This window comes from Rhineura floridana, chromosome 3 (genome assembly GCF_030035675.1).
Source record: "Rhineura floridana isolate rRhiFlo1 chromosome 3, rRhiFlo1.hap2, whole genome shotgun sequence".
Classification (NCBI taxonomy): Eukaryota; Metazoa; Chordata; class Lepidosauria; order Squamata; family Rhineuridae; genus Rhineura; species Rhineura floridana.
Genome location: NC_084482.1, coordinates 121,342,012 through 121,358,131, shown reverse-complemented (window position 1 = coordinate 121,358,131; position 16,120 = coordinate 121,342,012). Strand labels below are relative to the sequence as shown.

Sequence of the window (16,120 nt, the reverse complement as noted above, 5' to 3'; positions counted from 1 at the left end):
GGGAGAGCTTTGTTGCGCAAGGTCTGCTTGCAGCATCTGGTTGACCACTGCGAGAATAGGATGCAGGACTAGGTGGGCCTTTGGCCTGATCCAGCAGGGCTGTTCTTGGTCTAATTGATCAGGCATTTAAAAAAAAAAGTTTTCCTTTTTTAAATTAATACACTTAAGATTTGCCAAGGAAATAGGCTGGCCATACTTCACAGGGCAAGATGTTCTATTAAGTGCAGCCATGAAGAAGGCCCCCTCTCTCCCACTCAAACGTTCTTGGTGGGACATAGAGAAGAAGGTCATTTCCTTCAGATCTTAGGAATGGGAAGGATGATATGGAAGGAGGTATCCAAGGTATTCTGGACCTAAGCCATTTAAAAGGTAATCGCCCACACTTTGAATTATGCCCAGAAGCAAGTGTATATAGCTAAAACTTTGTCTCCATTTTATATTTGTCAATTTTTTCATGTTTTCAGAGTTAATAAAAATAATATTTAAAAAATTATGGCCAGAAGCAGATTGGTGTAACATGATGCCATGGGCATGCCTCTGCTGATATCCTTGCAGCTGCATTCTGGACCAGCTGGAGCTTCTGGAAACTTTTTAAAGGTAGTCCCATGTAGACCATGTTGCAGACAGTAATCCAACACAGATGTAACTATGGCGCACTAAGACTTTTTTTGTATTTCAGCAGGCATTTTATGTGAGTTTTTCTGATCTTGCAGTTAATTGTGTGATGTGTGCTGTATCTGTTGTACACTACTTACAAACTAATACATTAAGCGGGATATAAATAATAAATATATAATTTTTTTTACTGCACCTGGACTGCTCTCCTTGGGAATAGGCACAGTTGGCACACCAGCCTCAGCTGGCCAAAGGCACTCCTTGCCACAGTTGCCACTTAGTCATCTAGGTGTGCCCCCTAAGCTAGGTATGTCCAGGAGTGCCCCCTGAGCCAGAAGTACTGAACCAGAACTTAGTGGTAACACATCCACACCCTCGACTTGGTTTTTGCTCCAGATGGAGGAAGGGGTGGTCTGGAGATGGGGGAGTGGATGTCACCCCATTGTCATGGTCAGACCACTTCCTGGTGAAGTTTAGACTTATGGCTCTGATCGTCCCCTGCAGGGATGGTGGACATATTAACATGGTCCGCCACCAGAGACAAACGGAATCCACTGGGTTCCTGAATGCCCTGGGTGAGTTCCCAGTAGATAGAGCAGGTGACCCTATTGAAGCCCTGTCATGCTGTGGAACAGCGAGGCGCATCAGGCTCTTGATATGGTTGCCCCTAATCACCCTCTCTGGCATTGTGGTGCCTAGTTTGCACCTTGGTACACCAGTGAGTTAAGGAATATGAAACAGGCTGAACGATGGTTAGAGCGCAAGTGGTGAAAGATGTGCTGTGAGGCTGATTGAGCACGAGTAAAACATCATAACTGTGCCTACTGTGTAGCTGTAAGGGAGGCAAAGAAGGCCCACTTCTCTGCCATCATCGCATCCTCAAGTAGCCGTCCAGTGGAGATTTTCTGTATTGTTAGGGGTCTGTTGATATCAACTCCAGGAAATGGAGTTTTAGATGCTTCAGAAGCCCACTGTGAATTGTTTGCAGGGCACTTTGAGGGTAAAGATGCTCGCCTCCGTAGCAATCTTCATGCCCCATCGACATCTACTGTAGTCCCCAGTGAGGTGTCCAGTGCAACGTCTGCTGCAACCCTTGGGAACGGTTTCAGTTGATGCAGCCTGACGACGTAGACAAGGTGCTTGCAGTGATGCGGCCAACAACATGTCCTGTCTATTCTTGCCCTTCATGGCTTATTAAAGTTTGCCAAGGGGGTTTGACCAAGTGGATCCAGGGTGTGGTCAATGCATCGTTGATGGAGAGAGTGATTCCAGCCTTCCTGAAAGAGGCAGTGATCCGACTGCTCCTGAAGAAGCCTACCCTGGGCCCATTGGTTTGCGACAACTACCGCCTGGTTGCAAATACCCCCTTCTTAGGGAAGGTAATTGAGAGGGTTGTGGTGCAGCAACTTCAAGTACTCTTGGATGAAACAGATTATCTTGACCCATCCCAGTCTGGGTTCAGGCCTGGTTATGGGACTGAATCGGCCTTGGTCATCCTGATGGATAACCTTTATTGGGAGAAGGACGGGGGAATGCAACCCTGTTACTCTTACTTGATCTCTCAGCGGCTATTGATACCATTGACCATGGTATCCTTCTGGGCTGACTTGGTGAGATGGGTATTGGAGGTACTGTTCTACAGTGGTTCCGATCCTATCTCCAAGGTTGTTTTCAGAGAATAGCATTGGGTGATTGTCATTCAGCCCCCTGGCAGTTGTGCTGTGGGGTGCCGCAGGCTACCATCTTGTTCCCCATTCTGTTTAACATCTATATGAAGCCCTTGGGAGCGGTCATCAGGAGATTTGGGGTGAGGTGTCAGCAGTATGCTGATGATAACCAGCTCTATTTCTCTGTAACATTTGAATTGGGAGAGGCCGTGCAAGCCCTGGACCGCTGCCTAGACTTGGTGGTGGGCTGGATGAGGGCCAATAAACTGAGTCTGAATCCTAGCAAGATGGAGACGCTATGGGTTGGTGATTCCTGAGTTCAGATAATTGGTCAGTTGCCTGCTTTGGGTGGGTTGTACTCCCTCTGAAATAGCAGATCCATGGTTTGGGGGTGCTCCTGGATCCATCTTTGTCACAAGAGGCCCAGGTGACCTCAGTGGCTAGGAGTGCCTTTTATCAGCTTTGGCTGGTAAGACAGCTGCAGCTGTTTCTGGACCGGGATAGCCTGACCAGTGTTGTCCATGCACTGGTAACCTCTAGGCTGTATTACTATAATGCACTGTTTGTGGGGCTGCCCTTGAGGTTGGTCTGGATGCTGCAGCTGGTGCAAAATCTGGCGGTGTGACTGCTCACTGGGGCAAGGTATTGCCAACATGTCACCCCGCTGCTGAAAGAATTGCACTGGCTGCCCATTAAGCTACTGGGCCAAGTCCAAGGTTCTAGTTTTGGTGTACAAAGCTCTGTACAGCTTGGGACCAGGATACCTGAAAGACCATCTTACCCCTTATGTATCCAGTCGATCAGTGCTCTCTGCAGGTGAGGGCCTCCTGCAGATACCATCTTATCAGGTGGTCATTTCCACACAACATAGAAAACGGACCTTTAGTGTGGTGGCACCTACCCTTTGGAATTCCCTCCCCTTAAATATTGGACAGGTGTCATCTCTGTTATCTTTTCGGTGCCTACTGAAGACCTTCATCTTTCAACATGCCTTTTAAGTAGAGACCTTATCCCAGTCTGCTTCTGTGTTGCAATTGCTTTTTAATGTTTTTAAACCTTTTTTTGAAAAGATGTTTTAAAGCTTTAAAAAAATGTTTTTAAAGATGTTTTCTTTTAATATATTTCAAAGTCTGTTTTTAAGATGTTTAAAAGTGTTTTTAGTGTTTTTGTTTGCTGCTCTGGGCTCCGGCTGGGAGGAAGGATGGGATATAAATAAAATAATAAATAAATAATAAAATAGTGGTAGAGCTCATGCTTTGCATACAGAAGGCCTTAAGTCCAGTCCTTGGCATCTACAAATGGTCAGGTCACTAGTGATGGGAATGATCTCCCTCTGCTTGGAAACCTTAGAGAGCCACTGTCAAACAAGTAGTCCAAGTTTTTGTAAGGCTAATTGAGTTCTCTTTCAAGTATGTTGAGAATAAAGGCAGGATTTGGACATGGGAGTTGAATGAGGTGTTGCCTTATCAGCCCTGAGGTGCCTACTGGAGAATGTAGTCAAGGCATTTTGCTGCCAACATATCAATTCCAAATTAATAATGACCAAGCTCAGGGCCCATGTAACATGATTCACAGCCTCAAAAGTATGGAGGAGTGTAGCACTGAGTATATTACTCCATTCTACGGCATTGTGAATCTTGCATACATAACACACTTCTTTCTTCATCTAGGTTTTGTAAATGCATTCTATGATACTTCGTTCAGGGATCAATCATGGACTGAAGAGTAGCTGCTGCTAACAATAATAGGCAGGTTACAGCAAGATCCTCCGTGGCGCAGAGTGGTAAGCGGCGGTAACGCAGCCAAAGCTCTGCTCACGGCCGGAGTTTGATTCCAACGGAAGGAGGAAGTCGAATCTCAGGTAAAAGGGGTCGAGGTCCACTCAGCCTTCCATCCATCCATGGTCGGTAAAATGAGTACCTGGCATATGCTGGGGGGTAAAGAAAGGCCAGGGAAGGAACTGGCAATCCCACCCCATACATACGGTCTGCCTAGTAAACGTCGCAAGATGTCACCCTAAGAGTCGGAAACAACTCGCACTATAAGTGCGGGAACACCTTTACCTTTTACAGCATATAAAAACTCAAATATCATTAAAACAACAATAAACAACCAAACAATCCCACGCATATCTCCAAAACAAAAAAGTACAACACATCCCAGGGTGGACACCACTGTCAGATCATTACAACATCAATTCATTACAGAAGCAGCAATATTCTGGCATCAACACAGGTAATTACCCTAAGGAAAAGAAATTAGCTTTATCAGGATGTGTTATGATTGGAAAAGCTGTTTGTGGCTAATTAATTTAGACTGGGGGTAGAAAACTTATGGTCCAAGGCTCATATGTGACTTGTGGCCTAACTTAATATGTGTGGCAAGGAGGAAGAAAGGGTGCCTCATCTGCTTTGGTCCTGTCCACCTCTGGGGGAATACAGCCCCCAACAGAAAAAAGGTTCTCTACCAGTGGTCATATTTTATTCCAAAAGCTGTAGAGCAAGGCTTAAAAAGTTGGGCCCTGACTTTAGGCACTGCCAAGGTCAAACTAGAATTACAGTGTTCAGGAGACATTTTTGAACAAAAAAAGCAAGGGAAAAATACAATTGGTGATTAAGTCCTTTCTGAAAAGCTTATCCTTCAAGTTCCCTTGGTCTTTCTAAATAAGTGATATTTGCTTTAAGAAATCAATTTGGTATTCAACCCATAAAATGCATGCATGACACTTGAGACTCTTGTCATAGCTGTAACCACAACTGCCTTAATTTGTGCTTTTAAAATAGGCTAAGAGATAACGTGTGTGTGTGTGTGTGTGAGCTTGACTTATTCTGCTGTATACTTTTCTAAAAAGTTACCCTATGTTCCTTGAATTGTTTGGCAGGCTGCTGCCTGAACAAAAAACAACCACCCCCACCAAAAAACACTTCTAAGTTTGGTGGAACCCATCATAGCACTGCTAAGACAACCATTCCATCAGCACAAGGATTTCTATTTGTGCAATAGAACATTCTCCCCCTCTCTTCTCCCCTTAAATATTTTCTAGGGCTTTTCCCCAAACCTGTAGAGCAGGTGTGGGGCAAGGAAAGGGTGGAAATTCTTGTGCTGACAGGATTCGTTAGTAGAATATCACCTTGTATTTATTTCCTCATTTTAACACCATTATATGCTGGCTTTCTGAATAATGTTCTTCCAAGGTGGCTTACACATTAAAATAAGAGTACATCAACAGAATAAAAGTTAGAGTGATTCTGAGCCAGCCCTTTTCTTCCCGTGTGTCATTCTTATCCGGAAAAGGCACAAGCAGTCCCAAGACCATTAGGAATGTGTTTCTTGTACTTTGCATTTTAGAGATCATCTTGCTTCCCTGCCCTCTTTCCATTTTTATTTTTCCTGCTCAGACTCCTCTTCCAGGCACTTTCCCTCTCAGCTGGGCTCAGATACTTGTGGAACTGGAGCCCACCTGGGAGGGAGGTAAGAGCGGTGTGGGCGGGGCGGGGGAGAGAGGGAATGTTCAGCATGTGCCAGTGGTAGAGATGTGAAGGCCTAGTTTAAAAACTGGGAAGTCCACCCATTTTTCTAGGGGAGGAACAGAAAAGTGGGCTTTTCCCCAATTTTTCTAGTTTCCCCCCCTGCGCTTTCACACCTGTATGCTGGAGATGTCAAGGCCCAGAAAAAAAATGGAAAAATTCAGAAAAAAAACCATGGGTCCCACCCCTCACTTTTCTGTTTTTTTCCCAGGCCTTCATGTCTCTATGCACCACCTATGTGCCCTCCTTTGGCACATTAAGCCACACCTACTTAACCATGGTTGAGGCGCATCTGCATTGAAGGGCAGGAGGCCTTTATATACTTTATGTAATTTAGCCCTTAGGGTTCATCTCATTGAGGGATTTGAGAGTGTGCATGCACATGCTGCTGCTTTCTCCTTGGAGCTGCTCCTTTGGGTTGATAACACTCTAGGATTGGGAGCTTGGCCAGTCAAACGTTGCAAAATAGTGGTCGAGCATTTTAAAGGATCGACTTTGGGTGGTATTCAGTATTGGTCCTATGCGTAAGAAGAGCCTGCTGGATCAGCCAGTGGCCCATCTAGTCCAGCATCCTGTTCTCAGAGTGGCCAGCTAGATGTCCAAGGGAAGCCTGCAAGCAGGATCTGAGTGCGAGAGCGCTCTCCCCTCCTGCAGCTTCTGGCAACTGGTTTTCAGAAGCATACTGACTCTGACTACGGTGACAGAGCACAGCCATCATGGCTAGCAGCCATTGACCAGCCCAAGTTCACCCAGGGAACTTCATGACTGACGGGGGTGGCGTGGGGATGGAACCTGAGGCTCCCCAGCCGTAGTCTTTCACTCTACATTGCTACACTTCACTGGCTTCTCCTCTTAATGTTTGTAAAAAGGTGGACAAGATTTCCATAAATGCGAATGGTTTTTTGAACAGTTCTGCTTTCGTTTTTATCCTGGAACATAAAGCTCAGCCTGAAGTATTTTTAAAATATAGTTAAAAGGAAAATAAAACAAACTATTGTAAAAAGTAGTTGTGCTGTGTAGAAGCAGACATCACTAGTATCGTGGCTTCATGGTGTATTTGACAGTATTTACTGTGGTCAAGTAAAGAGGTGGTCAGTTGACCAATATTTGACCAGTTCAGTTGGCTTGCATGAGAGCCATATTGCTCTTTCCCTACCACAGTGAGATGGGCCAGTGTTAGAGCCAGAATGCACTCAGAGACATACAGTTGCACTTTGGGAGCCTTCCATGTGCTGCAGCCTAGCTTGCACTCACTTTGCATGCAGTTTATTGTATAATAAAACCAGATGTTGTAACAAGTTACCTGTAGTTATTGCTAAATGGGGCTTGCTCTCTTTTCTTCTTTTTCTTCTTCTTCTTCGTCTTCTTTTTCTTCTTCTTCTTCTTCGTCTTCTTCATTATTATTGGTGGTAGCAGCAGCATTAGTATTATTTGCAAGGAAAGTAATGCTCAAGATTCTACAGCAAAGGCTCTTATCATATATACAGCAAGAAATGCCAGATGTCCAAGCTGGATTTAGAAAGGGAAGAGGCACCAGAGATCATATCGCAAACATACATTGGATAATGGAACGGACCAAGGAATTTCAGAAGGAAATAACCCGGTGCTTTATAGATTACAGCAAAGCCTTTGACTGTGTAGATCATGAAAAACTATGGAATGCTTTAAAAGAAATGGGGTGCCATAGCATCTGATTGTCCTGATGCGCAGAGCTTGGAAAATTACTTTTTTGAACTACACCTCCCATCAGCCCAATCCAGTGGCCATGCTGGCTGGGGCTGATGGGAGTTGTAGTTCAAAAAAGTAACTTTTCCAAACTCTGGCGCAACCTATACTCTGGACAAGAGGCTACTGTAAGGACAGAATATGGAGAAACCGATTGGTTCCCCATGGGAAAGGGTGGGAGATGGGTGTATTTTATCACCCTATTTATTTAATCTATATGCAGAACACAACATATGGAAAGCAAGATTGGACCAAGATGAAGGAGGTATGAAAATTGGAGGGAGAAATATCAATAATTTAAGATATGCAGATGATACCATACTATTAGCAGAAACCAGTAATGATTTAAAACAAATGCTGATGAAAGTTAAAGAGGAAAGCACAAAAGCAGGACTACAGCTGAATGTCAAAAAGACTAAAGTAATGACAACAGAAGATTTATGTAACTTTAAAGTTGACAATGAGGACATTGAACTTGTCAAGGATTATCAATATCTTGGCACAGTCATTAACCAAAATGGAGACAATAGTCAAGAAATCAGAAGAAGGCTAGGACTGGGGAGGGCAGCTGTGAGAGAACTAGAAAAGGTCCTCAAATGCAAAGATGTATCACTGTACACTAAAGTCAGGATTCACTAATAGGCAAAAAACCTTGCGGTTTAATAACGTACCTATAGCCCACAGATATTTCTATCAAACTTTAAAAAGCAGGGGAGGAGATTGGGTGGGTGGGCACTGGGCAGAAGAGAAGACCTTTTCCTTTCCAAAAGGAAAACATTGTGAACAGTATCATTGCTTTTCAGCATTTCTCCCACCTTTTTATTCTACAGCAGGCACATGTAGCCTTCCACCCAAATTTCAACCAAAGCTGTCCCTGGCCACATCCACACCAGGCCTTTATTACACTTTGGACAGTCATGGCTTCTCTCAAAGAATCCTGGGAAGTGTAGTTAGTGAAGGGTGCTAAGAGTTGCTAGGAGATGCCCTGTTCCCCTTACAGACCTTCAATCAGAGTGGCTGACTGTTACACATCTGCCAGTGGAATAGGAATCTCCTCTCAGCACCCTTCACAAACTACACTTCCCAGGATTCTCTGAGGGCAGCCATGACTGTGTTAAGTGAAATCAAAGGCTGGTGAGGGCGTGGTCCCCTAATTAGACAAGCCAAGCAGATGTGAGTCTGGCTTTTAGAACTCTGACAGTTGCTTCTTACTGAGCATGCCCTGCATTACCATAGGGTGTGAGCCAAAATTTCTTAAATTAATTAAAACTCAGCCAGGCATTTTTTTTAACTTTTAAAAAGATGCAGAAGATGAAGGTCAGAGTATGGGGCAAGGTCAGTATTAGGATTACAGGTACTCTGTGAACATGGCTGATTTTTAATGAATTTCAACAGATTATGAGAACTCGCAGAAAAAAGTCGAAAAGGGCTCTGTGGCTTTTTTCTCTCTTTTTAGACTTTGAACTCTCGATTCTCTCTGACTGTTTTGTGTATCACCATGAAAATTGACAGTGTTGTTAAGCAAGCGTTTCTGAGTTCAGGACTATAAGTTTTGTAAAGTTTTGTTTTTAAATGAGCTTATGGGAAGCATCAGAATGGCATGGGGGGTATCTTCAAGTTAACATTGCGGAATGTGAAAACCCCACGCTGGCTATAGTATACAGCCAGTCTCATGGCTGTATAATCATCCAGACCATGGTATTCCTGATCTCTATGTATGGATGTGAAAGTTGGACAGTGAAAAAAGTGGATAAGAGAAAAATCAACATTTAAAATGTGGTGTTGGAGGAGAGCTTTGCGCATACCATGGACTGCAAAAAAGACAAATAATTGGGTATTAAAACAAATTAAACCAGAACTACCATTAGAAGCTAAAATGATGAAACTGAGGTTATCATACTTTGGACACATGAGAAGACATGATTCACTAAAAGACATTAATGTTGGGGAAAACAGAAGGGATTAGAAAAAGAGGAAGGCCAAACAAGAGATGGATTGATTCCATAAAGGAAGCCACAGACCTGAACTTACAAGGTCTGAACAGGGCGGTTCACAACAGATGCTGTTGGAGATCACTGATTCATGAAATGGAAATGGACTGCCTTCAAGTCGATTCCGACTTACTGGCAACCCTATGAATAGGGTTTCCTCTGAGGGTGAGAGGCAGTGACTGGGCCAAGGTTACCCAGTGAGTTTCATGGCTGTGTGGGGATTTGAACCCTGGTCTCCCAGGTTGTAGTCTTAACCACTACACCACACTGGCTCTCTCGCTGATTCATAGGATCGCCATAAATTGTAGCTGACTTGAAGGCACATAAGAACAATAACAACTATTATTATTATTATTATTATTATTATTATTATTATTATTATTATTATTATTATTATTCTGCAGTAGGCAAGAGTAGTTTGCTGCATTAGAGAAGGATTGATGGTGGCCCGTTAAGAACCTGGTGAAAATTGGTTTGGAGATGCAATTAACACTTGTGGCCATGTGAAGCCACACAGCCAGGAGCATTTGAGAGATGTTTTCATTTTAATCCCACTCTTAGGTGTGTGTTTGCAAGTAATGATTATTAGCAGAGATCATAGGTCACTCCAGTAGGAGTTTTTGGGTTGCAGACCCAGTGAAATCAGCTTTTTTAATAACCTGTACATGCTTGGTAAACCTTGGACACTGAGATTTGTGAGGTGATCAGGGCTGGAAAGAAATTACAGTACAGTGTGTGTGTGTTCAGCAAATGAGTGTGGTGACCCTCAGTATGGACATGAAACTCTGAATTTCAGAACTTGGTGGGGGTCACGCCTGCACTCATTAAGGAGACGATAAGGTTGCAGAGCTTAAATTGCAGAAAATTAAGGAACATTGGGAGATTGAGGGCACTGACAGCAGCACTGAAAGATTGAGGGCACTGACTTCCTCCATGTGCTGATTAGAAATGAATCAGAGGGAGGCACTGGCACTACGTTGTTCATCTGGGTGAAGGTCTACTGAAATGTACCAGTCTTGGTGGGTGGCTGGGGGAAGAAGGCTTTTTGCCCTTTGGTCTTTGTGCAAGTGTCTGAAGCAGACCATCTGAAACAGAGATGAATCAGGATAGGCTTGTTCTGATAAGACTAACATGACTTGCCTTGCTGGTTAATATGGCAGCTGCATTCAGTGTCAGGGAAAGAGTTGAATATTTGCTGCATTCACAGTGCTGAGAGCCACTGTCAGCCATTTATCACACAAGCTCTTTGTTCTCCTCCTTTCCCATTTGCCTTCCCTCTCACCCATGCAGCTGTGTTTGTGTCTCTGTCTATATGCATGTGTTGGGGAAGGGGACCTGCTCATGAAGTTTAGACTAGAGTGATCCTGTGTGTGCATGCGTGCGTGCAAACACACACCTTCGCTAAGGAGCTTAAGGTAGCATGTATTGTTTTTCCCCTTTATCTTTGCACAATTAGGTGGAGTAGGTTAGGCTGAGATATTGTGATTGGCCCAAGGACATCATCCAATGAATTTCATGGCGAAGCAGGGACTTGAACCTGGGTCTCCCAAGTCCTTGTGTTAACCCCCTAACTGCTCTAGCTCTCAGGCCTGTTTGCAGGTGCATGAGTTGAGCTTCATCTACCTTTTTTTCTGCAAGTTTCTTACTCCCCGTATCTTTCATAGAACGCTGCCTTATATAGAGTCAGACCATTAGTCCATCTAGCTCAGTATTGTCTACACTGACTGGCAGCAGCTCTCCAGGATTTCATGCAGACCCCAGGAATTAAACTTGTCACCTTCTGCATGCAAAGCAAGCACTCTACTACTGAGCTACCATTTCCCCACCTTCTTCAGGGTACTATTAACCCCTGCTACCGTTTGTGATGATGATAAGGGAAGGGAGTGATCTTGTCTGTCATACTTTTTATGACATAAACTGTCTATTATGTCATAATTTATCTATTATAAAAATGGACAAAATATTGGGCTGTATCCAATGAATCAGATCTGCTAATGCAAAGATTTCTGCTTGCATAGTGGAACATCTGCTCCCTCTCCCTATGCTCTCCCCATATCTGCTGCAGAGGCCTGGAGGAACCCCCAGAACAAATTTAGAGGGGGGGGGGAGACGAGAGGGAGAAGTTGTGCAAGTCAAAATTCTTGTGCTAGCGGATCTCTTTAGTTGCATATTGCCCCTTGTTTTTTTACCCTTTGTGCTCCTTTCTTGCATGAAACAGACATAACAGATTCTGGGCTAAATAAAATGATGAGTAACTTTGTGAGGTCACCTTGACCCCTAGAACCTGTGTGTTTGTGTGTGTGTTTTAGATTTCTCAGTCATTCTGATAGGGTTAGAATTGACCTCAAAAGTAAAAACATAGATTTTTCACCACATTAAGGAGTGGGTGTCCTGAAACCAGGCAGTTCACATCTTGTCATGCTTAAGGGTTGTCTGGAACGAGGAGTTAAGTAAGACTGACACAAAAGTTGTAAGATCCTTTCTCCCCCCCCCCAGTGCTAATGGGGTGTGCATGCTCGTGTTAAACAGCAGAGTTAAATTGCACCCTAAAACAGGCTGTTGGTTAGTACAGCTGATACAACAACGGAATACTCTGACTCTGAAACATGACATTGTTCAAGATTCTTGCAGCAGCATTCTGTACTAGTGGAATGTTTTTGAGTGGCCTTCAAAGACAGATCCACATGCAGCATGTACAGTAATCCAGTCTTGATGTTACTAATGCCTGCTTGACTGTGGACAAGTCTCACCTTTCCAGGGGTGGGTGCAGTTGGTGCAGCCGCTGAATCTGAGCAAAAGTTCTGGTCAAAGCCATCACCTGGACCATCCAGGAGCAAAGCTGGAGACTGAAGCACTCTCAAACAGCAAACCTAGTTTTTCAAGGGGAGTTCAGCCTTGTCTAGAAAAAGTTGACACTATAACCCAGGGCCTCTAGGTCTCATTATCCAGACTGAGTTCCAACTTCCTCACTCATATCCAGCCCATCACTGACTTCTGCCAACAGTTCAGAATAAGATTGGTTTCCCACTGTCCATTGTTCTGGCCTGCTCTTCTCTACTCATGTGTTTCATGGGAATGAATTAAATATCAATGATGCTGTGGGAGCAGACCTCTCCCCTGTTTCATTATTTCTCTGAAGAGACTAGGAGCTACTTAGAAGGTGACTGGCAAATGCTACAACGACGCCCTAGACACTCTATTGCCCTGTCCATCCTTGCCAAAGACTAGATCCTGTGAAAAAGAATCACCACTGTGTTTAATCCCAGTGACATGCTATCAAATCATCTGGTTGCAGGAGCATTGCAGTCGGGGGCATCTACTTGCTCTGTTTGGGTCATTTGCCACCTGTGCGCTTAATAGGACCTGCAGCCCTTCTGCTAATAGTGATGAAATTGATACTGTTGATGAGATAGGAGCAGGAGAGTACAAAGCTTGCCCTGAGGAACAGATCCCTTGGAAGGAGAGGGTTAGTCTTTTATCACAGCTATCTGCGTGCATGCACCACTGTTTTGTCAGTGTACTCACTCTGCCTTTGTACTCAGCTCTGTCTTGCTCTCTTTTCCCACCTTCTGGGAACAGGCTTTGCCATGAGCAGGTTGGTTTCTGAGACTGCTTTTAGCCATTAAACAGGCAGAGATTGGCACTTCGGTGGCAGAAGTGGCCTCTGCTCACAGAGGGGAAGAAAGCAACCTCTGTGCATTACCCCTTCTAGCTGCCATACATTTTCATGTCTCTGTCAGAGTGTGATTTGCAAATTATTGGCTCCTGGAGGAGGAGTATAGTGGTTCAGACTCCTTCCCCACTCAGCCACAAGCTCACTAGGTGACCATGGACCACTCACTATTTTCTCAGACTAACCTACACAGAGTTATTGTGGGGATTGATCTGGAGGAAGGGCAAGGATGAAATATGATAAATGGGTAGATACAGGTAGAAGGAAAATAGCGGTGGAAAAGGATGATGGAAATGAAAAGAGGAACTAGATGTGCAGGGAGAGCAATTTATCTGCATGGCGAGAGGAGATGTGATATGGGAAGGGGCTTGGTCTATGACTGAATACTTGAAGCATTTTTTTCCCTACCATCTGCTGCTGTGCTGTGGCCTGCTAGTGTCGGCATGACTAATCTGGATACTGTTGCCATGAACTGAAACTGCTTGACACCCCTCTTTGCCTCAAGGCGCTCTGGTTCAGTATGGTTGTTTCTTCACTTTCTATAGATCCCAAAGAACTGGGGCACTGTCGTGTTTGAAGTCTGAGATCCAGCGTCCCCTTTTGCCTTGCCAACATCCCCAATGCGACCATGGGAACTGGCAGTGAATAGGTGGCCTCCTTCTGTCCACTTTGACCAGCGACGATTCTCAGGGGGAAGTTGTGATAATCCAGCACACCTCAGGAGAAGGTACAACCTTTCCTCTTTAACTGTGCAGATCACCTGTGCAAAGGTAGATCTGGGTAAGCACCGGGAAATCTAGAGGCTCCCTATACTTTCTTAAAATAAATGTTATGTGTGCAGTGCTACAGAAAATGCCTCTTGCAGCATTGAGTGGTGCTGCATGATGCCGATAGCAAAGGTAACATCTGTAGTTTCCAAAAGGCCCCATATGTAGTGTTAACAACAAAACTGTAATCCATATTAAAATAAACTTCCAGTTTCTGGTGTAATGCTTTACACACTGGCTCCCATCTTCTTCTCATATGAAGTTTCATGAGAAGAAACTTTTTGTAATGTCCATCTGAGCTATGCCATTGACATATGCAGCAATGTGTTTGTACAGGTATCTGAACAAAATTAATACAGACACTGCCTGAGGAAAGTAAAGCTGTGCCCCCACCCAGAGTCCAGGTAGTCTTTTGTGCTGCACTGCAAGTTCGAGGTACAGGCTAGACGATGCAGAAGGAAAGGTGTGGAGTGGGCATGATTACCAGAGGAAAAGTGCTTACTCAGATGGCTGGGTTGAAAGGCATGCACAGCAAGCTTGTGTTTTAACGACCTTAGGATTTGTTCATATGCGTTATATTAGAGCATTGCTCCAGATGCTGGAAATCTACCAAGTCTGGAAGGATATGTGAGACTTGACATCTTTAGATCAGGACTGGGGAACCTGTGGCCCTCCAGATGTTGTTGAACTTCAGTTCCCATCAGCCTCAGCAATAGTCAAGGACACCACATGGAGGGTCACAGATTCTCAGTCCCTCTGAGATTCTGGAAGAGGTTGGCAAAGCTCTTCATCTAGTCTCTCTAAACATAGGGAAAAACATAATCACTTTGCATGCTGACGGGTTTGATCAGAACCAAAGTCTTGGCAATGCTGCCGCCTCACTATTACATCATTATTACATTTATATCTTGCCTTTCCCTCCAAAAGAGTGCCCCCCCATAGCCTGTGTATTTAATGTTATGAACTGAACTTGGGCCCTAGTTTTTGTTGCATTGACAGTTGGTCCCTTGTGTTGCTCTTCTGGTCTAGCCCTGCTGTAAAAATTGGTGAATTTGTAGCTGAGAGCTCAGCACAGATAACTGGCTGGCCCGTGGGGTCACCCCTCTATATTTCTCTCCTCATAACTGGCTCCACAGCCCTTCTTCCCGGCACCACTGGGGCCGACGCGAGCGACCTCTGCAAAGTCTCCTAGTCCAGGATGAGAACTCCTTGCACCCGGCTTTTTTCCAGCAGCCACAGCCACAAGTCCCTGTAGATGAGCACCCGGCATACGTTCTGGCTAATACGTCGCCACGAATGCTTCACCCGGCTGCACATCCACCCCACCAGCATCCATTCATGGTGGATCTCCATGAGCAGGTAAGGACTGTGTTTGGGTGGGGGGGTATGGTCGATGTGTTCAGAACTTAGTGAATTCCAAAGGCTGGAATCTTGTCCCACCAATGAAGACACTCTGGCTGGGATTTGCTTAGGGTCTGAGCTGGCCAAGAACCCTAGACCAAGTCAGGATAAACACCTCCATGTTCTCTCTATTTCCTCCACTGAAATGATGGAAGGATGTTCCATGTTGGATGTGCCTAGTGTTGGGCACTCCAGAGATATATATTTTTTTGTCAACAGAGGTCTGTACCGCTATAAATGGAAATCCTTCCTGAAGCCTCATCTCTGTGGTACAATCAGCCAGCATATTTGTCTGTTGACCAAAAGGATGGCAGTTCAGTCCCATCTGGGGACATATAACTACTGGCACTTGCTGAAATAGTTGCTGATCTGCTAATGTCATTCTGTTAGTGCATGCTGGCTGTTCAGTTGGCTGGCTGTGCTGTTTGCAAGGCATCAGGGGGCCTGTAGCTCAGTGGGTAGAGCACATACTTTTGTGCGTGTGCAAGGTCTAAGTTCTAGTCCTTAGGATCTCCAGTTGTAGGATTGAGATTCTTGGGTAGCAAGGTGTTACCCAGCAAGGGAAAGACCTCTGTCTGAGGCCCTGGATGGCCATAGCCAGTCAGGGTGGATAATGTGGGGCTAGAACAGCCAATGGTTTAACAATATAAATCTCTTTCACATGTTCTTGTTTGTTAGGATCAGGCTGTGTTCCCTGGATTTGGGGACAGAACCCTAAGAAGCACTTTCTGCTTTCTCCCTACTTTACCTAGAA

At 44.6% G+C, this 16,120-nt stretch overlaps 1 protein-coding gene across 7 annotated transcripts in view; it reads left to right on the top strand.

Moving 5' to 3' along the window:
* Positions 1 to 16,120, top strand: part of RNF44 (ring finger protein 44) — a 113,092-nt gene that overhangs the window by 70,129 nt on the left and 26,843 nt on the right. For 5 of the 7 annotated variants that reach the window (XR_009761429.1, XM_061617546.1, XM_061617547.1 and 2 more), the window contains exons 2-3: positions 13,744 to 13,925; positions 15,102 to 15,324. Coding sequence is in view for 6 of the 7 variants with exons in the window: in XM_061617546.1 (XP_061473530.1) it covers positions 13,819 to 13,925; positions 15,102 to 15,324 (330 nt within the window). In the remaining variant the exon portion in view is untranslated. Of the gene's footprint in view, positions 1 to 4,096; positions 4,144 to 13,743; positions 13,926 to 15,101; positions 15,325 to 16,120 lie in introns of those variants that run through there. The other 2 variants (XM_061617545.1, XM_061617548.1) reach the window with 2 other exon arrangements.